Below are 23,658 nucleotides of genomic sequence, written 5' to 3'. Positions count from 1 at the left end.
GGTGTAAACTGCCATGATTGAGTTTTTAGTTACCCCAGAGTAGAACAGATGTGAAGGCAGTCAAGTTACTGCGAAGTGAAGATGGACTTTAGTCTGTTGTGGCTTAACAGTGTATACGCTGGTACATGAGGTTACTTATTTTGTATTGATGCCCTAAGAAAACAGATTATCATATTTCAGTGGTCAATTTATTTGCCATATTTATAGAGAGGAAGGAACAACAATTAATTCTATATATAGGACAGTCATTTTAACACTATGGAAGTTGAGCCTCTGCAAATCACCTTGATGACTTAAAATATGTTTTCAGTGAAAATGAGAAACTATGTACAACATACTTGTTTATGTATGCGCAGAGTAATAAATGCCACAGTAGCTTTGTTTCAGAGTAACATTTGCTGGTCATACCAGTGTGGACATCTGTGGTTCAGATTCTACTTCTAAATCCTGGCTTGCTAAGAGTTCTTCCTCTGTACCCATTGTAATATTAAATATAGCTATCTGGAATCATAAATGATGGTCTTCAGTAACTTCGTGACTTCTTGTAAGCATAAATAACTTTATTAGCCAAAACAAAATGGGGATAGCTTATGTTTGGCAGGGCTGTGAAATTCTATCAGGCTTGTTAGCAACTCTTGTAAACTTACATATTGAATATAATTTGTGTTTGAATATAATTTCTTAACATCCTAGCTGCAGGAGATAGCTGTCCAGTTACCACTAGAAGGCATTTAGTTTGGAAAACAAAAACAAAAAGTTTATGCATCGTGACTTCATTCCTGTTTCATCATCGGTATTAAATCAGTAGTTAGAGGAAAATAAAGTCTGGTTCTCATCAATTTCTCGATAATGGAGTTGGTCTTTTACCAATTAAATTTAATCCTTAACTGGAGCTGAGACTTAGTCATCCTTCTTTACCTGCCTTTTTGTGATGTTTCAGGTTTGTTTCAGAAGTAATTTATTTTTCAGTTCTATTTTTAAACTATATAAACTGGCTTAATAAAAACATAACTTGGCTAATATGAAGAGCCATGAACATGAAAAGTAGCATTAAAAAAATGCCAAGGCAGAAAAGCATACCTTCCTTCTAGCAAAATCCAACAATCTCAAATACTGTGAGGGGCTATTGTTGTATGACTTTTGAGGTATGACTGAAAGCAGGAAGAAGTCTGACAGATTCAAATACTGTTTCAGCCTCTGCTTTCCAGTCACAAGTTGTAGCTTATTTAAACCAGATCTAGTATTGTGCTTTTGATCAAAAAATATGGGTAATGAAGATGTTTTGCTACTTTCTCCTATAATAGTTCTCGGCTATTATGGGACAGTCTCAAAATGAACGGTGAGGAAAAATGGAAAATGATACAATATTTATGTCCTTAACATACCTTGTTTTCATCATGTTAACATCACTTTATGCATTTGATAATCATATTTTCAGTAATTAACTAATACGTTTTAACTATTTGGCATTAGGAAGAAAGCTATGGTTTGAAGTTGCATAAGTTTTTGGGTTTTTTTGTTTTTTATAAAGATATCAATAAAATTCTCAGTATCACCTACTCATATGAATAACACAGGCAGTTCCATCCGCTGTATACACTTCTTTAATATTATGTGATCCACCTTACTCCCTCTCCAGACTGTTCTAGGGTAGGCCCTTTTACCTGGGAGGTGTTCTTCACTGTGGTGCTGTCTGGCAGTTGACGTTGTAAGACTTAAAAGGAAAGTGAAATATTATCTGAAAAGGCTAAGGTACTGTACATAGTATGGGTGGGGTAGACTTTGCACCTTGTTTGGCTGACTGACAGAAAGGCAACAGAGTAACTGGCATTTCCAGTAGCATGGAGTAGTCCTCAGAAGTACAACTAGCAGAACCAGTTTTTATGCCACTCTCTCCAGAGGTAATGGGAGTGTTTTGAGGGAGGGATATGTTTCTGCCAGACAAGGAGTAGGTGAAGTGTTCCATAGTGTTGTAACCAGTGGCTCATCTTTCCAGTGAAGACATTTGGCATAGTTATACTGGTTTTGTAACTGGGCAGGGGAAGAAAATTAGAAAATTAGGTGTATAGTTGGTGTTTGGTTCTTGGCTGCTGCTGCTTCTCCCTCTCCTGGACTACTGTGAGTGACTGCATGGATGAGCACTTTAGTAAAAGATGGCTTCCTCCTAGCCTCAATCAATGGCAATCCTAATCTTATCCTGCTTTCCATCAGGGGTCCTACAGTTTGGCAGGAAAGCAGACAGTAAAGCAACAATACTTTGTTCAATCTCCCCTGCAGTCTCAGCAGTACTTCCTTTAGTCCACAGGTGGTCAGCCTGTGGCTCTGGAGCCACATGTGGCTCTTCAGAAGTTACTATGCGTCTCCTTGAATCTTTGCACATGGTGACAGGTTTCCATAGCTGTTATGTCATGTCACGTGATGCGACCGCTCACATACAGCACATTACTCAGTTTGGACTCAAAAGTGTGGACTCTGGAGCTGCGGGTTGGCCACCCCTGCTTTAGTCTTATGGTGAGGGGTTCAGTGGAGCTGAAGATTTCCTTTCAGTTCAGATCCCAAGCCAGATATAGTAGGCAGCCACACATGGCAGAAAGCTGAAAAGCTACACTTTAAGTTAACCTTTCTTGTGAGAAATGTGGGATGGGAATTGGTATGTGGTGTTTCCATGAGCTTTTAATAGCATTGTGGGAAGACTCAGAAGGGAAGTTCCCTTTTTCACCACCTGCTACAGCAGTCACAATCCGTAAGCAAGCAGCAGCCACCTTGGTCCTAGCCTTGGGCCCAAAATAGTGTCTACTTTTATAGATAAGCCCGTGAGAGAATTTTTACCTCTTTACTTCTGAAAAGATAATTGATTTCTCTGGATTTTAGGGACTTAGATTATGTTGGGACACACTAGAGTTAACTTGATCCTATTGACAGAACTTTGCAGAGAGTCGCTAGGTCTATTTTGAGGAGACATTTTGCTTATAGTTGTTGATACTCAGTTGGGGGACATTTCTTCAATAGGTAGGAGGCAATAATGTTGATTATACTCCTCTGCAATATTCTCAGTTGACTTGCTGAGAAAAAAAAAACAGTTTGTGTAAGCATAGTATGTACTAAAGGGAGGAGGAAGAAAGGGTTATTTAAACTAAATTATGTTTATTTTGATTCTAGCATGCATCAGACTTGGTAAAAACAGTGGCATCTCGTTATGATGAGTATATAAACGTAAAAGATTTATCTGACAAAATCAGCCGTGCCCTTACAGCTGCCAAGAAGGACAATGACTTCATATATCATGACCGAGTTCCTGACCTGAAAGATCTAGAGCCCATTGGCAAAGCCAGTCTTGTAAAATCGACCCCAGTTGTTATTCCTATCAGTCAGAAGTTCACAGGTAAGCAAAATGTCCAGCAGAGACGTAACAAGTTTGGTTTGTACTGATGGAGGGGGTACTGAGCTAGTTAAAATTTAACTGTTTACTTAAATATATTCTATTAAAATTGATCTGCTTGTGACACAAATCTTAAACATACACTTCTCAAGGAGTAGGTTTCATGGCAATAAACAGACTTATGGAGAATGTGACTACCTTCTTTCAGTGGTTTCCCCTATGCAATGTAAAGTGATGTAAGAAATGAAAGTATCAATACAATATGATAGTAAATAGATATATGTAAGGTTTGTTGTGAAGACATTGCAGTAGAGTTTAAATAATTATGATGCCTTAATCATAGATCTTTTTGAGAAGATGGTTCCTCTGTCAGTACAGCAGTCTCTGAGTGTCTACAATCAGAGAAAGGCTGATTTAGTAAATAGATCAATAGCCCAGATGAGGGAGGCCACCAATTTGGCAAATGGGTAAGTATTATTCATTCCGATTCTAATCTTTTAAAAAACTTTAATACCGTGTGTACTTGGGTTGCCCACAGTCTTACTTTTATTAATTTTGTTCACATACTTTTGATTTTGTTCTGCTTCAGCTAAAAATTTGAGAGGGAAGCTCTTGAATTCTTCAAAATGACAAGTCCAGTCAGTCATACAGAGGCACTGTCATCATTTTGTAGGAAACTCTAAGAATATAGAATTGGGCCAGTAATTACTGTAGTTAACGTCTATTAGGAAAAGAAAGGTACTTTGGTGATAAACTACTTATTGATTGCTAGGTAGAACTGAAAGGAAAAGAGTTTACCTACCACTGAGTATAAACATATGTTTTTACTTTGTCCTTGCACTTTTGTAAAGATGGAAAGTCTTGTGCTGTTGCAAGGAGGGTGTCTTTAATACATTACCCCTTCCCCATGTCTTTTTTGCGTCCTGCAATTTCTTTGCATGTCTTTTGTGGCTTAGCTTTCTAAAATAGAGTTCAAGTGAAAGTGGCTTAATTCTTAAGTCTCCTTACGGCAGTGTACTTCAGCCTCTTTAGATTCAAGACACCTGACACCTCCCCCCCACCCCTCCAGTAAATTTCCTGGATTTAACAGCACCCCAATTTAACAACGGGGGTTGGAGGAGGAGCATTTACCTCCTTGCACAGGGTCTGCTGCAGTTGTGTGGCTACAGTATTGTATGGCAGCTGAGGGAACGAGTGTAGCTCCTGTTGCAGCAGCTGTTCTTCTGGGAACTCTCATGCTAGCGACTGGATCCACTTGTCCCCAGAGCCCCTCTCTACTGGCTCCAACAGCAGGGGAGGGGCTACGGGATGAACCACAAACATGGCTCCATGTTGCCTGCCCACATGTGCACAGCAAAAAGTGCTGCTTGGAATGCAGGGGCAGCTGGCACAAAGGCTGTCGGGTAGGAGCAAGAGTAGGTGGTTCCCAGAGGAGCAGTTATTGGTACTGCTTGTCTATGGGATGCTGAGGTAGGTGTGTGGTATCAGGTGGGAGAGGAACAAGCATTTACTTTACTTACTTGCATACTTTCTTTCCTGACTACAAATTTAATGCTTGACTTGTCCAACACATTACTTTTAAAAAACAGTTCACAGATATGGAGAAAGTAATTTGTTTATGAAACAGTTATTGCTCAAAGTCTTTCATAAGTCTACTTGCCATCCTTTGTAGGCACTAAAATTCAAAGGAGGGAATAGACAAATAATGGTCTTTTAAAAAGGCTTAAAACTATGTATTGGTTAAGTACGCCTTTGAATAAGTTTACACTTTTCCAGTTTGTAAATGCTGCTTCAAGATTACATTAAGTATGATTCTGTTTTGGTTCCATTATTTTTATGGCCTACTTAAATATTTATTTGGATAACAAGATGTTTCTTGTGCTTTGTGTGTGGTTTTTTTTGTTTGTTTGTTTGTGTTTTTTGTGGCGGGTTGTTTTTTTGTTTTGAACAAATTGTTATGTGGTGTATTAACCTTTTTCAGAGTATTGGCATCCCTCAATTTGCCTGCTGCTATTGAAGATGTATCTGGTGACAGCGTTCCCCAGTCTATTCTGCAGAAGTCTAAGTCTGTGATTGAACTGGGAGGTGTTCAAACTGTTGATCAGCTGATCAAAGATCTGCCTGAACTACTACAGAGGAATAGAGAAATCTTAGATGAAGTAAGCTTTAGAAATAAATAACAAACTGATGTTTTCCTTTAACACACAAAGCTTTTATGGATCTGCCTCTGACTCTTTGAACAGCCCATTAACACACTCATAGTTAAAATTAGAACGCAGGAATTAGGACCTCCTTAGCTATCTGGTCCAGTCCCCTGCATTTACAGACAGTCATTGATCCAAGTTTCCCTGAAATTGGCCCTTCAGATCCTCGCACAAAACCAAGCACATCAGAAAAACTCTACTGTCTACCATGGGTAAAAGCAGGGGAGAAGAGGACACTCCCAGTGCCATATTACTGCAGGAGCAGGGCACACCATACTTACTTGAATACAACATACCCCTAAATAAACCATGCCCCTTATTTTGGGAAGCAGAAGGAAGCAAAAAAGATTCTGTTCCAGAATCATAATTGCCATGTCATTGGCATAGCGTGGCTGAATGTTGAACTCACCATGACTGAATGTCCCCTTGTCAACCTAACTGACTTTCTAGCTGCAGCACCAAAAGCTTTTAAGTATAACCCAGTAACAGCAGTTGTTGAATTGTTAGAAACTGGCAGCTGAAAAAAGGAAAAAAAAACCCGCTTAAATAAACCCCAGACTTGCCAAGCCTAAAGATCTATATTGGTGCTTCTCAACCTCTGGGCCGTGGCTTGGATCTGGCCTGTGGGGCTTCCTGTGCATCTGGAAATTTGGTGGTGAGGGAGTGCTAGCGGCATAAATTGCTCCTAGAGCCAAGGCAGTTAATGCTGCTGCTGTCCCCTGGCCACCGAATTTCCCGACCCATGGGGCACCCCGTGGTCCAGATGACATGGCCCAATTTGAGACAATGTCTGGGGTTGTGCTGGCACGTTTGATTTTACCCATGCACTGATCCTGCCTGGCCCTGCACCACTCACCTAGCTTATGGGGCTGGAGAGGGTAAGTACCCCTGGTCTATATTCTAAAATATTTGTTATAAAATGGCTGCAAAACTATAAATATTTAGGAAAATGTGTGTGTGTGTGTGATTGATATATTTAACTCTTAAAGTCACTGAGATTGTTGGATGAAGAGGAGGCCACGGACAATGATCTAAGAGCAAAATTCAAAGAACGTTGGCAAAGAACACCATCTAATGAACTGTACAGACCTTTGAGGGCAGGTAAGAATCATGTTTTCATTCCTTTCATTCTGAGGCTGCTCTGAATGACCTTTCTCAGTTTGTAAATTAAAGTAGCCTTGAATGATCTGATACTGCTCCTAAGGAAGTTAGTGTAGCCTGAGAGACTTGGTCATACTTGCCTTATTCCAGCCAGGTTTCTTTGTGGAATCAGACTGGGAGTATTTGTGTAAGAGCTGCTCTGCTTGTTCTGTCCCAATATAGGACCCCCTTGCTTTAAGGGAGGGTTGCTCAACTTCTGGCTTGTAGTACCATGTCACTCAGCTTGTAGGGCTCTCCATGGGTCTATAAATTTGATAGCAGGGAACTGGCACCACTGTTTGCTGCCAAAGCTCTGGACCTGTAGGGAGTCCTGGGTCCTGCGCACTGGATTAGGTGCCTAATCCCAGCATGCAGGGCCAGGTGGACATAGCACCAGGCCCTAGGGCCCAATCCTGGTGTGAGAGGCCAGGTGGGGACAGAGCCAGGGCTCCCAGGATCCAATCTTGGTGCACAGATAGTTGTAGGGAGTGGTGTGGGGCACCTAGGGCTCAGTTCTGGCACGTAGGCCAGGGAGGGGGCAGTGCTAGGTTCTGGGGGGCAGTTCAGCCTGTAGATGGGCCCCATGTCGTTCATGTGGTCCACAGGGCCTAAAGGCTGAGCACCACTGCACTAAGGTAATTCTTTTTTAGCTGAATATGGTACTTTTGTGGCCATATCCCATGAGTGGTATGCTGAAACCTCTCTGCCCTACATTAGAGAATCTTGTCTGTTTTGCCCCTTAGACTGTACTGTTACGTGTGGTACTATTTGTGTTTTCAGTTTTAAGAATCCTACGCATGTTACTGCTTTATTAAAAGTTTGGGGTTACTTGTCTCTTCCAAAGATACTTGCCTGATAAAATTCAGTTTTAAATAGCTATCTGTGTGGTTCTTTATGGTTTACCATATATTAGCTCTTGGTTTTATTTTGTTGTTGTTGTTGTTTTGAAGCTTGTGAAGAACTGTTAGGATAACCTTTTGAAAACAAGCAAAACTGCTTTAAAATATGACATGCAATGTAGTGTACTGAATGCCTTGGAGTACATCTTTGAAGAACCGACCAAGTTATAAAATACTCTTTAAAATAGTACTTCTTTCGGGACTTCTAAGTGCATAACAATTTGCTAAAAAGTATGAGAATTATTATAACGTAAAACTTGGATAAAATCACAGCTTTGAAATAGTCCAAACAAACATCTTTGTTTCTCCTGCCAGAGGGAGTCAATTTCAATAATATTTTGAATAAAGCGGTGCATGCAGATGGGCAAGTTAAAGAACGCTATCAGTCTCACCGGGAGACAATTGCACTCCTCTGTAAGCCAGAACCAGAACTGAATGCAGCCATTCCTTCTGCCAATCCAGCAAAAACCATGCAGGGAACTGAGGTAAGAAAATTAAAAGGTGCATTGGATATAAATAGATTGGGATGATAATTCTGCCAGGTTCTATTGGCAGCTTTTATTTTAAAGAGAACATAAAATGTCTCCCATATGAAATTTTACCAGATTTTACTGTGTATAGGTTGACACAGTGCATAAGTCAACCCCGTATTTCTGTATGTAGGATTTTTGTAGATTTGATGTGTAAGTCAACCCCACCTCAGTGTGTGAGGTGCTGGAAGCCTGGGCAGGCTTGTGGGAGAGGCGGTGTGCTGGCAGCCTCCCAAGAAGTGGAATCAGGCCCCTGGGAGCTCGGGCAGCACATGGCATTGCTGTCATGCCAGACCTGGGGAGTGCTGCTGTCATGGAGGGGAGGACCAGGCCCCCCTGCAGCTCAGGGGCTGCCTGGCCTGGTGGCAGCTCACCCCTTGGCCCAGAAAGGGACTGGTTTGTCCCAGGGGCAGCACGGGGTGTCAGGCAGGGGTGGGGAGGCTGGCCTGCCTGACACCCCTAGCCTTCCCTCTTCGCCCAACACCCCACACTGCTCCTGGGGCAAGCCAGCCTCTTCCCGGGTGGCACCAAGCATCCTACCGACTGCAGGAACCTTCTGAAGGTAGAAGTGGTGAGGGGCCCAATCCTGCTTTCGGCAGAGCCTGTCTACCCCCCCCCCCCCCCAGGTTACAGGGGGGCCTGGTCCCTGAGCTGCAGGGGGCCTGGTCTTTCCCTCTGGGTGGCCTGCCAGCAGTCTGTGTGCTGCCCGAGCTCCTAGGGGCCCAATCCAACTTCCTGGGAGCCTGCAAGCATGTTGCATACCTGTGCAGCAGGGTGCCAGGAAGTGCCGCTCACTGGATGGTGTATAGGTTGAGGTGGAAATTTAAATACTTTGGCTTCAAACTTAGAGTTACACACTGTGAAATACGGTAAATGTGGGAAATATCTGGCACATCTTTAGTTACTTAATAGCCTTGCAGAGATTACCATTAGCATATTATATGAAACTACTTTACAATGTTCTAAAGCTCCTTCAAAATTGGGAGAAGGGATTTGGTAAAACAGATGTATTTCTATTCTGAAGTTGAGTGTAGAAGGGAGCTAAACAGATTGTAGTTCCGTAAGACTGATGCCACAGCTAAAGGAATGTAGAAGTTAGTCTTTTGTAACTTGATGTGATTATTTATTTATTTATTTATTTATTTATTTATTTTTTGAGCACTTGTATTCATTTACCTAAAGGGGAAAAGCACTCGCTAGTCATGTGAAGAGTTTCATAGATGTAGGGTCGGAAAGGACCTAAGTAGATCATCAAGTCCGACCCCCTGCCCTGGGCAGGAGAGAATACTGGGCTTATATGACCCTAGCTAGGTTAGTTGGCCCATTAAATGTTTTTGGCTGTCTTTGTTTCCATCTTAAAGAAATAGAACAGATGGGAGGAGAAGAAGCTAGTGATTAATTGTAAAAGGTCAAAGAATGCAGATCTCCTAGTAAAATTGATTAACCATATCAAATTCTCTTAGTGTGAGCAAATATCTTACTTGCTGCAGCAAAACTAATTACAACATGCAGGAGAAAAGTTTGTTTCCTATTTAAAGGGGAAGGTTACAATTTAGAAATGTTTGGTAGCTCCCTAACTGAAAACGCCTTAGTTGGACCAGTTGGCTTTTCAGAATAGTTGTGTTTTAATCTAACAATATGATGACATAATTGCCTGTTATGGAGCAGAAGTAGTGTATGTTTGAAATGTGAGTAGAATATGTTTAAAAAATGGCTTGTTCAATATGCAGGAATGTGTAATATTTTTTTTTTTAACTTAGCTAGCTAGAATACTTTTTAATGCTTTAACTCCAGTATTGCAATATTTATGTTGTCAAGAAAGTACTGCTTTAAAAATACAATGGAACAAAATGATTAAAAACGTCTTGTCCTGGTAGCTCATGTTTCCAACTTTAAAAGGAAAACTTTATGCAGTACTTAATATCTGCATACTCTTGTATTAGTTTCATGAATGTTGCAGGCAAGGTTCTTTGGGTAGATGTGATATCTTTTATTAGACCAACTGAGTAGTTGGGGGAAAAGTTTTTTGCAAGCTTTTGGGCGCAAAAAATATAGATATATAGATTCATATATAGGAAGTCTCTGCTGTTCTGCAACTCCTATGCCTGAAGAAGGGTGTTTGCGCCTGAAAGCTTGTAAAAAACTTTTTTCCAACTACTCAGTTGTTCTTATAAAACATATCACATCTACCCAAAGTACCTTGCGTGCATATGCCCTTAGATCAGGGGCGGGCCGGCCAGGCCATTGTATCCAGCCTGCGGCGCCCCTAAAAAATGTAGTATATTAATATTTATTTGCTCCTGGCTGCCTGTTAAAGATCACAGGAGGCAGGTAGTAGGGGAAGCCCACAGCAGGACTGAGCAACCGAGCCCCGCTCTACCCCCAGCCATTTCCCTGCCTTCCTGCTCCTGCACTGCTCCAGCACCACGGGCTCCTGGCTCTATTGCCAGATTGGGGAGCACGGGTCCGTGCGGGTACCCTGGAGCCAGAAGGTGGGGTGGAGAGTGTATGTAGGGAGGGGCAGAGAGTGTGTGTGTGTGTGTGTGTCTTCACGTGTTCATAGGGTGTATCCCCCCCACACCCCCCCCACCATATACATACACCCACACCCCCCCTTGCATTACCATCCATGCAGACCCACATCCCCCCTGAGAAACCCCATACACATCTACACCCACACCCTCCCCCACACACTCACAGCCTCCCACTAACTTGTACTCATCCCCTGACAATGTACAAGAGTAAGACCTCATTTTAAGCTATTGTGCAATCACCCCCATGTACACTATACAAATACATGTAAAGCAGGACAAAAATATGAAAATCAAATTAATGTTGTACATGTTTTCCTTTTAGAATATAATTTTGTATTTTTCTGGGTCCAAGGTGGCAAAACACCGTGCTGAAAAGAGTACTTCTGGGGGCAAGGGGAGGGACTTCTGGTGGCAAAGGTCAGGGGTTAGGGGGCAGGACTTCTGGTCACAAGATGGCAACCAGGGAATGAGACACTTGTCAAGGGGTGGGGCTACCCGCGAGGCCCTCAACCGCTTGCCAAAACTCAGTAAGCGGCCCTCCACCTGAAATAATTGCCTGCCCCTGCCTTAGACCAACACAGCTATCAAAACCCAGCTTTCATGAATGTTGTAATGTAATTCTTTGAGAAGTTATATCATTGTATGTGAAAATATTTGCTATAAAGTTATTTGGGCATTTTTATTACATAAGTTTTTTCTCTTGTTAAGGTAAGGTATTGCGTAGGTGAGCTGGCTTCATGCATTCGCAGGGTATTATATTGAATTAGTCCATTTAGTGAAAATAATTTTGAAACACAGTTTGAATATCATAGGCAATAATGAATATTCAGTGAGGAACACAAAATAGTAGGGGTGCACCAATACAGATTTTGGGGACCGATACTGATAGCCGATATTTAAGGAGACATTGGCCGATACAGATCTAATTTCTGATACAGCTGCGTGCAGCTGTTAAGTCTGTTGCTGTGGTGGAAGGGGCGTGGGGAGAAGGGAGCAGATCAATGCCCCTCGCAGTGAGGGAGAGTGGTGGCAGAGGCTGGCACTGGGCTCTTCTCGGTGGGGGTGGGCTCAGGGCAGATGGTGACAGGACTGGGAAGGGACTACAGAGGAGGCTGTAGCCACCTCAAATTTTGCTGTAGCCCCCCACCCCATAGCACCACTCCCAGCGACACTGTCGCCCACCTGGCACAGCCCTGAGTCTTCCCGGAACATGGGTGGAGGCGGGGGGTGAACCGAGGCTGTGCCAGGTAGGCGGTGGTGGCACTGGGAGCAGTGATATGGTTGGGTCTACAGTGAAATTTGGGGTGGTTGCAACCCCCTCCATAACCCCCTCCCAGCACTGCTGCCACCTACCACGAGCCCAGCCCTTGCCAAGAAGATCCTGGTGCAGCCCTGACTCAAGCCTGCAGCTGCAGCCCACCCACACTGTGCAGATCTGGGGGCACATGCACCCCCCTCCAATGCCCTCCCAGAGTGCATGCAACAAGCAGCAGGAGCTGCTCCCCCTACACCTCCAAGCTGCAGCTCTGTCCTGTGTCCCGCTCCACCCCAGCTGGGCAGCGTCCCCCCTCTCCCTCACTGCAGGGGGTGCTGATCTGCCTCCCCCCATCATGCCCCTTCCCTCCCCTTCCACTACAACAGACTTACCAGCTGCACGCTGCTGGGGTCTGCTCATCACTGCCTGCATGTTGCGTTGTGGCTGTGTGCTCATCTGGGCTTATATTGGTCAAATTATGCGCCACTTCAGACCAATTTCCAATACAGCCAATTTTCTTTATATCGGTACCAATACAGTATTGGACTGATGTGTCAGTGCAGCTCTACAAAATAATAAGATGGTTAGGGTGCTGTAAGTATATCTAGGATGTGAAAAACATATCAGAACAAGTACCAAATATTAACCTTTTAGAACTTTGTTGCCTAGGTTGTTAACGTTCTAAGATCTTTACTGGCTAACCTGGAAGAGGTTAAGAAGGGGAGAGAACAACTTGAGAATGACTTGAAATCAGTAAATTTCGACATGACAAGCAGATTTCTGACTGCACTTGCACAGGATGGGGCTATAAATGAGGAAGCCATTTCTGTTACTGAATTGGATCGGATTTATGGAAGTCACACACACAAAGTGCAGGAGTCCCTTCAAATGCAAGAAGAACTTCTCAAAAATATTCAGGTAAAAAATACTAACAGTATATATCTTCATGCAAGAGACAAACTCAGGAACACTGTTTCCTCTGTTTTCCAGTTCTGTCGACTTTATCCCTTTTCTCTCCATACAGGACTCTTACCATGGAGCCATGACTGTTTGTTTCATTTTTTGACAGAGTAGGTCCATTAATGAGCATGAAAAGACGCACCTTTTTTTTTCCTGCAGTAGTTTTGGTCAGAGTTCAGTATAAATGTTCTCAAGGCCTTCTTTGACTCTGTTTTAGCCACACTGTGGTAGACTCCTTAAAAGAAGAAATCTTATGCAAACCCTTCTAGCAGAGCAAGAGATTTGCTTTACTCTAAATTAATAACCAAAAAAGGCATGTTTGGCCTGTGAGGTATAGTCTAGCTCACTCCTAAATAGCTCATTTTCTAGATGCTTGACTTAATCTTGAATCCTATTAATACATAAAATTTTACCAGTCTTATGCAAATAAAGGGCATGAGGTTTTCCAACTCTAATGCATGATAAAAAGTCTCCCCCTACATTAACAGGGGAAGGAGGTAGTAGAAGGAAACCTGGTAAAAGAAGCAGTTTTGTTGATGTGGCAGAGTTGAACAGTCAGAGAATCACAGAAAATGGGCTGGAAGGAGAGGGACCTTTAGAGGTCATCTAGTTCAAAGCCCCACCAAGGGCTCCTAGTCTTACAGAGGGTTGTGGAACTGATGTCCTTCAAGCATTTATCCACTGATAAGGCGTGTTTAGGCCTAGAATCTAGCCAGCAGTGTCTTCTGGGGCATTGGCTGTATTGTAAATGTACTTGTTTCCTTCCTTCCCAAGGGTATAGAAGTCTGGAGCAGTCCTAACTGCCATTCATTGCCTCCTTAAAGCCCCCAGCAGCACAATGAAGCCTGTGCCTGAAAGGGTGTGTGGGGGCGGGGCCCTGCACAAGCTGATTTGCCCTAGGTCCCACACCCTGCTTGGGTCGGCTCTGATTATATGTTATCTCAAAACGTTTCTGTAGAAACGCAAAGTAGCGGTTAAATAGGTATTAGGCGTCTACGGAAGTTTCAGTATCTTTGGACGAGATTTATTTGTAACCTAGTAAACGTTTTTGCAATTTCTATATCATCTTTATAGGAGACTTTTGAGAAGATCCTTAGGTAGAGAAGGAGGAAAATGTTTCTTAATGGCAATGACATTCACATTTGCATTGCATATTTTAAATGCACACGTACCTTGGTTGTAATGCTTATAGTTCCTTTTAATTCTAACAGACATTGCTGTGTCAGTTTGAATGTCTCAGAGTTGTAAATTTTAGAAATACTACTAATCTTCTAGACCCATAAATATTTTTGTCTGTCTGGCAGAATGCGCATCAGGAATTTTCGAAGATGAAACAATCAAACAATGAATCTAATTTAAGAGAAGAAGTTTTGAAGAATTTAGCTGTAGCGAATGACAACTTTGTGGAACTTTTAGCCAATTTAAAAGAAGGCACAAAGGTATAGTGACACTTAACAAGCCTGAAAGGTTGCACAGTTTTGTATGGAGAAAACTTTTTGCGAGCAATAAATGACATGAATGCCAGATTGTGTACCTTCTTAGTACTTTGACTTAACTGCTTTTAATCTTTGATGTGCGGGTACCCAAATATAAGTTTGAGTTTTTGCTGTAGTTGGAATTTTTTGTTCTTTTAATGTAAAGACTCAAAGTTTTATGAATCAAAGTTGAAAAGTCCAGAAAGTAAGTGCTAGCATATTGACTGCAGGAATTACAATTATTCTGATTTCAAATGTTATCAATCTGTTGTATTCACTCAAATATAAGACAGCCCCCCAATAATTAGATTCTATATATGCATAATTTAGCCATTTATTAGATTCTATAGCTGGAAAGCTATAATTATTGGAGTTTTGCCTTGAATTTGTTCCCCTCCCACTGCTATAGCAGGGAAAATAAATCTGGGGCATTAGGTAGCCCCTTTGCTTTCTGCTTCCCCACCAACATTTTCCCTTGACAGCCCCTTCCCCCTTGCCTTACTATCAGACCCTGCTCTCCTGAGCACATGGAAGTGAGGAGCAAACCTGTAAACAATAACTTTGAAATTAAACCTAGCTATAGCAATTTGCATATAGGTCCCATACGCTTAGTTCATCCAGAAATTGATGCACGTTACCTTTTTTTTTCTTTTTTTCTTTTGAAACTGCTGCAGGTTTTAGCACAGGTACTCAATAAACACACTTTTGAGCAGCACTTTAGCACCTACTTACATGTAGTATAAATTATGCATGACATTAGTCCAAAGCCAAAAGGCTTTTGATTTTACCAGTTCAGCTGGGCCCCAGCAGAATCCATAGCCTGAAATGCTTTTATGACCACACAGCTCAGCACTGCTCAATCTGTGTGCATACCCCAGATGCACTCCCGCTTTCCCCCCTCCCCTGCCCCTCCAAAAAAAAATTTATTCACTAAGTAACACCTGGGACCAGGTATTCTTGTTGCGAGTCCTGGGATGTTCCAAAAACTTGTATGCAGATGAGGATCAGGGCAGCCTGGTTCTGGCTGGTTCTGGTTCATGGAGGGTGGGGCCATGCTAATCATATGCACCAGGCTGAGAGAGGGGGTGACAGAGGGATTCTGGGTAAATTGTTTGGGGCCCTGTTTGGTGATGCATGCCATGCATTTAAGGCTGGTGAAGAAATAGAAATGATTGGAAATGGGAAACAGAGGTGCAGTTTAGCTGTGGGAGTTGAGAGCAAGTTGAGATGTATTCACTGTAGTGGCTCACCATGACTTAAGAGTCAGGGCTGAGGGGTACTGTATTTAATAAGCACTATCATATGTCTTATTCAGATAGGCTAAACTAACATCCTTATGGTAGGTTCGCATCAGCATTTTTGGCACCAGGGGAAGGTGATGGAACTTGATCTGGCCTCTCCAAGTGCTGGCCTAGTCTTGTAGTACCCTGAGGCCTGGTAGACCAGTTCTCTCCAGAGGAAACACCTGCCCATTTTTTGTTTTTGTTTTGTTGTGCACCAAAAAAAAAGGGTTCCTATTAGCATTTTTTTTATAGAGTGGGCATGTATCTTATAGTTATGCTTAGTGTTGGCTGCATTTAATCAACTTCTTAGTTGGTTTCCATTACTGAATACATGCTGCTTTTGGCAGCGGTTTAACGATAAGACACAGTATTTAGTGAGATTTCCTTGCATTTGATTATAAGACTGGAGGCTTACCTTCCCATGCTGATGGGGAGGGGGCAATCTCATCTTGTATTTGAGTAAATATAGTAGTTCTGATTAAATTGAAAGCTGTATTTGTAAGTGGAAAAAAGTATTTCTAAAGTTTGTGTTCGTTCTGACTAGAGAAATGCAGTTGTATGGAGTAGCTGATATAATCCAGAGCATTCCAGACCAAGAGCAAATGCATCCTTTTATTCTTGTTTGAGATTTTTACTAAACTCACAGATTCACATAACTCACATAATGTGCCTCTTCATATTAAAATGGTTTCATTGCAACAAGTTAACTTTCTTCTCCTTTAGTTCTACAATGAATTGACAGAAATTCTGGTGAAATTCCAAACCAAATGCAGTGACATTGTTTTTGCTCGCAAGACTGAAAGAGAAGAACTTCTAAAGTAAGATTCTTGTATTCTTCTTCTATAAATCTTTAAAAAAAAAAAACTACCAGTTGCTCATAATTGAGCACTATGGATCTTCTTACTAAGGTACTTTGAAAGGAAAAAGGAAGGATGCATTTCTGGGTAAAGCATGGCTCTAGTTTGTTTGTTTTGTTTTGTCTTGGCTTTTTTTGCCTTTAGCATATAAAATGAACTCAAGATTTACCAAAATGGTGCCAAAAACAGACAGGTAAGTATATAATTTCCAGGCTTCCTGTTCAGTCTCTTATCCTAGGTTTGTTTGTTTATTTGTTTGTTTTATGGATGTTTCAGCAAGTCTTCAGTGGTTTCCAACTTTCTTGAGTTTATTTCTGCTATGCTTTTTATGTGCGGGTACCATAGCTAAGCGCTTCAAGGTGGAAGCTGCTGCTGATCAGCTGTAGTCAGGAAATGATCTTTCTCCTCAATGTGTAATAAAGAGAACTTAATGCTTCCCGATCGGTTTGGAGTATTATGGGCTATTCAGCATTGTCAAGTGCTGGAGACAGAATATTGGACTTCTTTTGCAACTTGATTTTGTGTTAGAATTCATGTTTTGATGTAGATTGAAACTTTACATGTTTGGAGCAAGTAATTTTTAGTTTAAACCTGCAGGTTAGGTGGTATATAGCTATATCTGTGCTGTTTACATGATCTGGCTACTACAGTAATATACTTTGAAGATCATGAGTTCTGAGCCATTATCTTCTCTAAGAAGAGAGAGAAAGTTCCTACCTTTTGTAGAATTCCAGGTGTCTTTGAACCAGGTAACTTTATTTAATTAGCAACACACTTTTTACCGGCATTTTTACTTGGAGAAACTTTTTAATCAATATGAAATATTTTTCTCTTTATTTAGATGGAAATTCTGATTAAAATTGAATTCTTAACCTATAATCACCTTACAACCAGAAAAAAAAGATCTTGAAATTCCTTCACTATTTGTAAGCGGGGTGGGGAAGAAGGGAGGCCAGTTCATTAAGTTTTATGTCTGACTGTCTCACCTTTTGTTCAGCTAATACTTAGGTTGGTACTTGGGTTCAAATTTTTTTTTTGTCATTAGCATTTAGTGGGTACTTTAGTGTCCCTGGTACTGTTATTTCATGTATTAACTGTTTTTTGCCATACAACTGTAGTTAGGCAAGAGTAGGATAGTTGTAACCATTGGAATATTTGTCATATATCTCCACTAAAAATACTTTAGGATTCCCAGTTGAGTAAATAAATTCATTTTTCAGCATATAAAGTTTCCACAGTGGACAGTTTACATTTTTTCCCCCCTTTCTTGTTTTTTGATCTTTCTCCTTCACTTTACTGTAGTTTTTTTTTTTTTTTCCTTTTTCTTCTCTTAAGTGGTCTGGCTACTAATTGACAGGTCTTGTTCTCACTTTTCTGAGCTGACCACCATACTTGTTAAAGTATGAAACTCTGCTTTATTATTAACTAGACTGGGAATAATGATGTAGCTTTATTTTTGTTATTTTTCTACTTTAAAATATCAGCTTTCTATTTGTGACATTTTTATGCTTACATTTATAGATTATAATGCCATGCGAAATAGACTTTCTGTGTAAAATGTTGAATGCTTTCCAAAGTCTTTGTACAAACTGCCAAATCTAAAACCTTAATATATTGTTAAGTGATACATACTGCATTCTCAGTTTTTATTAAAAAAAAAACAAACCCCGGAATTTTTCAGGGTTTATCTTTGAAACCTAAAAACTGGGATGAAATCAGGGTAAAAGGAAAAAAAGGAAGAAAATCAGTTTAAATTGGGGAAAAATTGGTGGTGAGGGAGGGGAGGGAGTAAGGCTGGGACTAGGGAAGGGACCTGGGGAGGGGCACAGAACAGCCCATTGGCCGCTTCTGGGGTTGCAGCAGGGAGCAAAGCAGGAGGAGCTGTCGATGGGTGTGGGGCAGGTGGGGAATGGTTCTTGCTGCTGTGAACCCCTGGGACAGCTGTGGGCTGGGGGGCCTGTGTCAGGCTTTTCCTGCGGGGCGCATGCGGCAGGAATTCCATGGTGCCACGCCCTGCCTTTCTTCCCTGGCTGCGTTTGCACCCCTGCTGCCGCAGCCTGCTGCCGGGCTGCTCTGGTGTTTGGGGGGAGGGGAGGAGTGGCACGTGGCCAGATTTGGGGGGGGGGGGGGGGGGAAGCAGCACTGGTACCACCTACCCTGTCCGGGGTCAGAGCTCGGAGCCCCCCAGGCAGCGGCTCTAGCCCCATGGGCCTATGCAGAGTGCTTGGGTGCAGTGCCCACCCCAGGGAGTGGGACTAGGCTCCCCTGCCTGCCCCCTCCCCAGGGGGCATCACAGCTCTCAGCACCTGGGAAACTGTGGAAGCCAGAGCCACTGGGGTGCAGCTTGGGCCCACCCCACCCGGAGTCAGAGAGTCGGGGAATTTATCAGTGAAAATATGTGAAAACTGAGAATGCAGAACACTAGGGATACACTATATTGCTCAGAAGGTCTGACTATGAATTTCAGAGAGATGTTAATCTTAAAGAAAGGGCATTCTTTGGTGTTGCTTCAATATCCAAATCCTTACCTGTCCTACAGATGCTTGATTGATTAAAGAAAAATTCAAACTGTAGCAATGACAGGCTAAAAAACAAGAGTGCTCCTACATGCAGGCCTCTTAGTCTGTGATATTTCAGTGGGTTTTTTCCTTTGCTTCATTTTTTTTTTTACAAAAGATAATTTTTTATTGTATTATGAAAGAGAGCTTTATTGAATATATTTTTCCTATTCTAAAATAGTTCTTTAATCTGGAAAAGTGATATAAGATTATTTTTATCCCTTTGTTTAGTTTTGAAGCTGCTTATGCCTAAAATTTTCTCAAAGTTTCTGAAAACATTAGTTTTTTTTCTAGGATTTCCCCTTCCCCTCCCCCAAATTGGTCTGATTTTCTGTAAGAATATCAGAGAGTGATTGCACTTTTTCTGAGCTCCAGTGGGAATTATCAGTACAAGTAAATCAAAAGATAGGCTGGAGAAGGGATATATAACAGTGGGATTATTCCTCAGCCAGAAATGGGTCCAACTCCAACTTTAGTATGTCAGTTTACTGTTGTACTTTAAAACAATACATGGACATAGCTAATTCCTTTCTTGCCACAAAAGTTTAATGAACAAACAATATAAAATGACTTTTAATATCTAAATTGTGCTTTTCCTTTTTAAAACAGAGACTTGCAGCAAAGCATTGCAAGAGAACCCAGTGCTCCCTCTATTCCATCACAGCCTGCATATCAGACCATGCCTGCAGGAGGAAGCAAACCAGTTTCATCAACTACTCCAACTCCTGCACCCAGAACTATGGTGGTAAATAAACGCTTTAATGTTAATGAGGTTACAAAGAATGTTCCATAATTTTAAATTGAATATTTATTATAATTTTAGCACATCTGTCTCTAATGTACTGAGATCCTACAGTTTAATTTATATTCCTGAATAGAGGTAAAAGAGTAAAGAATATTCAGGAAAATTAGGTGGTATTGATGGCCACATTTTAATTACAATCTCTGTTTTACTAACTTTCAGTTTATTTGTAACTTTTAAAAAATATTTGAATTAAGCAGTTATATAGCATCACAAACAAAACATTATTTAAAAAAATGTTGCCTTGAAAATCTTGGTCTAATTCTCAGTCTCTCATTCTTTTAGCCTAGTAATAAACCACAACCACCAGCACGCCCTCCACCACCAATGATTTCTTCAGCAAATACATCCTCCTCTTCTGCACCGGCGGCCACTGGAGCTACTGCTTCTCCAGCAGCTGGCTCGTCTGCAGCTGGTGGTACCCCATCACAGGCACAAGGACCTCCTTATCCCACTTATCAAGGATACCCAGGGTAAGCTGAATAAGTCTGATGTATTTGTATGTTGCACTACAGGTATGTATGATAAACAAAATGATAGTACACAAAAGGTGCTTACTTGTTAAATGAGAGTAAAATTCAGATAAGCTGCTATCACTAAAGCCATTGGGTATTCTTGTCTGCTGTAGTTCAGATCTCACGCTTCTCTGATTTATGTCATCTTCCCTGTAGACACCATTTTAATGTAGGTCAGCAATTCTGAAAGGTGGTCTGCAAACCACAAAGTCGTTGCATGGCTGATCTGGGACTTTCTGTTTTTCATATTGCATCTGCATGTAAAATATATTTAAATAGAATTTTCTGGACCTGAAACTGTCTTTTCTATTGGCAGAATTGATTTAATCTAATTATAGTTCATTTTTATTTGGCTCTGTAAGGATATTAATTTTGCCACCCCCTACTCACCCAAGACGTAGTATGTGGAGTGGAAACATTTTAAATGCTCCTATCCTAATTTTGATTTTGAGTGTAGCAGGTACAAATGGATTTAATGGCTCTCAGTTCTGCTTTGGAATCATAAGGGCTTTTCTCCCTTCTGTGTGTCTGTCTGTACCTGTCGCTGTTAACTACACCTGCATGTTGAAGTGATAATCTCTTGTAGTGATCTCTTTGGTTAATGAGCTGGAGCTTGTAAGATGCAGCTTTTACAAAATATGCAGTGAAGCATTGATATAGGCTGCACATGTTTGGAAACACTTTACATGCTCTACTATTTTCAAAATTAGTACAGTTTAGTTTTAGAACTTGATTTAATCTTTTTAGGGACTTGTCTGTTTTTTGACCTGGGGGCCTCCTGGGGCTGCAGCAGTGGCAGTCCTGCCACTCGGAGCCTGGCTGGCAGCAGGAGCATGGCTCCAGCTGGCCAGGCTCCGGTTTTGAGTGGTGTGTGCTCCCCTGCATACTCTACTTTGGTTTTTACTTTGCACAGATATCCAGGGTCAACCCCCGCTTCCCCCCCCACCCCCCTCGGTGCTGCTCCCTTGCAATGTGGAGAACACTTGAATGTGTGGTAATTCAGATGCGCCTGTGATGCCACATACTGCAGGACTGTGCTCATCTGGACACAGCCTTTGAGTCTGGCTGAAGAAGAGAATGTGCTTTAGGGAAAAACATGAAGATACTATCCAGGGAAGAAGGAAGCCTTTTTTCACCTCTCCCTGTTGCTACACAGGCAAAGCTGTCAGGAAAGCAAAGAAGAGGATTTCCAGCATCCTCACTTTCTGTGAACAGAACTAGCAACATGTATAGGCTTCTTTAGTAGCCTTTTGTCTTCCTCCCATTGTTATGATTGTTTTGTAGCTCCTCTCAGGGCTCTAGATATGAGTGGAAGGGGAGAATACAGGCAGTCCTTGACTTGCAGCATTTTGAGTTACAACGTTTCGCACTTATAACGTTTATAAATTGATACCCTGTTGACAACAAGTTCTCTGTGTTGCTCATCTCCCTGGAGAACATCTGTCCAAACTTCCTTGGACGAGAACCCCTCAAAAAGTCCAACCAAGACCCTTTCAAAAACTCCAGCAAAGTAAACTCAAAGAAGTCCTTCCAAATCAATATGATTGCTGTTTACAATATAAATACGTTAATGTAACTACATTACTCATCTATAGTTGATTGAGTACAAATTCTGAGGTATTTTTGGTGAAAATAGGGTATCGGGCCTTAGTTCAGGAACCAATCCCCCATTTATAGCATTGTATCCTATGGGAAAATTGGTTCTGAGTTGCAGTGTTTTGACTTAAGATGCTGTTTTCTGGAACCAATTATGTCGTGAATCCGAGGACTGCCTGTAATTAAAAAGCAGCTGGAGACTGTGAAAGGAGAAGAAGCTAGTAAGAAAATCTTGAGTAACCACACAGAATGAGACTTCTTTCCCAGCTATCCAGGAACATTGTCACAAGTCAGCTGTTGGTGCCTGCTCTGCAAATATCCTGGGAAATTACTACTACTTCTGCCTTTCTTTCCACCTTAGAGTGCTCAGAGGGGAAAGGGTATCTCTATTTCTCAGGGGGGAGCTCTTTCTGTCTTCCCACATAGGGCACAGTATTCTTAGCAGCAACTATGTTGGCTCAGGGCTGGTCATCAGCAAGTTGGTAAGATCTGAAAATGCTGATGTCATTTAACAATGTTAAATTTGACATTTCTAGGAGAGATTTTTTGGCTTAAAGTGCAAGGTCCTTCTAATTCTCAAAAGCTGTTGTCTTTAAACTTTTCCCCTACTGTATTGATCCTGAAATGTTGGGCAGTTAGTAAATTCTGTAAAGGGAGAGACTGTCTGTCATGATTGCCTATCTTATTTCCTTTACTAGTACATCTTAATTCTTCAAGTTCTTAATTTTCCCATTTAACAGTTAATGGATGTTGTTTTCACAGGTACTGCCAGATGCCAATGCCAATGGGCTACAACCCTTACATGTATGGCCAGTATAATATGCCATATGCCCCTTCACCTATGTATCCAAACCCTGGACAAGCACCGTATCCAGCTCCTCAACAGCCTGGATATCCTTACCCTCAACAGCCTTATTACCCACAGCAGTAACAAGTCTGTGAAGAAACTATGCTTGTTTTAAATTTGAAAGAAACTTGCAATAAGCATACTAAAACTTTAGCTCCAGTTAATGTATCATACTGAATGCAGTCTGTAACTCCTATCTATTGTTAATGCTCAGACATGTCTAGATCAGTTTCTGATTAAGCTAAACATCTTGAGAGATTTGTTGCTGCTGCTGCAGTCCAACATTAGGCATGATGTAAGAATTAAATTACTGCATAATTCAACGGTGTGAAACTGTACACTACACTTAAACTAGACCAAATATTTCTTTTCAGAAATCTTATAAATAGATCATTGGGATTTGACATGAAGTGCTGAAAACTGTGTGCACTGGGTGTGATATATTCTATGGAACTACATAGGGTTTCCTTCTATATTCTATTGGTTTGTATTTTTTGAGTTTAGTTACAATATGCTATTTTGTCTAATACTCAAGGCCTTGTAAATCATAAGCAGAAAAAATAAATACATTACTTAAGAATGGTTTACACACTTGTTCTCATTACTGTAAAACATACTTTGTGTGCCTCTGGTTCTGGTTGTCTTTTCATTTGCACTGGTTTATAAAATGGAAGTGGCCTCTCCCATACTTAACACTGGAACAGTTTCAAATATGCTGCCCTTTTTCCTTTGCCCTGCCCAAATCTGCAAACCAACAATGAATTGGACAACGTGTTTGAGTTTTGACACCCTAAAATAGGTGTTCATTACAGTTCAAAATTTTA

At 41.4% G+C, this 23,658-nt stretch overlaps 1 protein-coding gene across 2 annotated transcripts in view; it reads left to right on the top strand.

The window, feature by feature from the left end:
- Positions 1-23,421, top strand: part of PDCD6IP (programmed cell death 6 interacting protein) — a 53,380-nt gene extending 29,959 nt beyond the window's left edge. For both annotated transcript variants that reach the window (XM_006269589.4, XM_006269588.4), the window contains exons 8-18: positions 3,160-3,382; positions 3,723-3,846; positions 5,361-5,538; positions 6,573-6,684; positions 7,938-8,107; positions 12,611-12,859; positions 14,206-14,340; positions 16,383-16,477; positions 19,684-19,819; positions 20,162-20,349; positions 22,750-23,421. In XM_006269589.4, coding sequence (XP_006269651.1) covers positions 3,160-3,382; positions 3,723-3,846; positions 5,361-5,538; positions 6,573-6,684; positions 7,938-8,107; positions 12,611-12,859; positions 14,206-14,340; positions 16,383-16,477; positions 19,684-19,819; positions 20,162-20,349; positions 22,750-22,918 — 1,779 coding nt within the window. In that variant the 3' untranslated portion in view covers positions 22,919-23,421. The remainder of the gene's footprint in view (positions 1-3,159; positions 3,383-3,722; positions 3,847-5,360; positions 5,539-6,572; positions 6,685-7,937; positions 8,108-12,610; positions 12,860-14,205; positions 14,341-16,382; positions 16,478-19,683; positions 19,820-20,161; positions 20,350-22,749) is intronic.
- Positions 23,422-23,658: the final 237 nt, after the last annotated feature.

The sequence above is a fragment of the Alligator mississippiensis genome, chromosome 5, assembly GCF_030867095.1.
Source record: "Alligator mississippiensis isolate rAllMis1 chromosome 5, rAllMis1, whole genome shotgun sequence".
Taxonomy (NCBI): Eukaryota; Metazoa; Chordata; order Crocodylia; family Alligatoridae; genus Alligator; species Alligator mississippiensis.
This window is presented reverse-complemented; position numbering and strand designations above follow the sequence as displayed.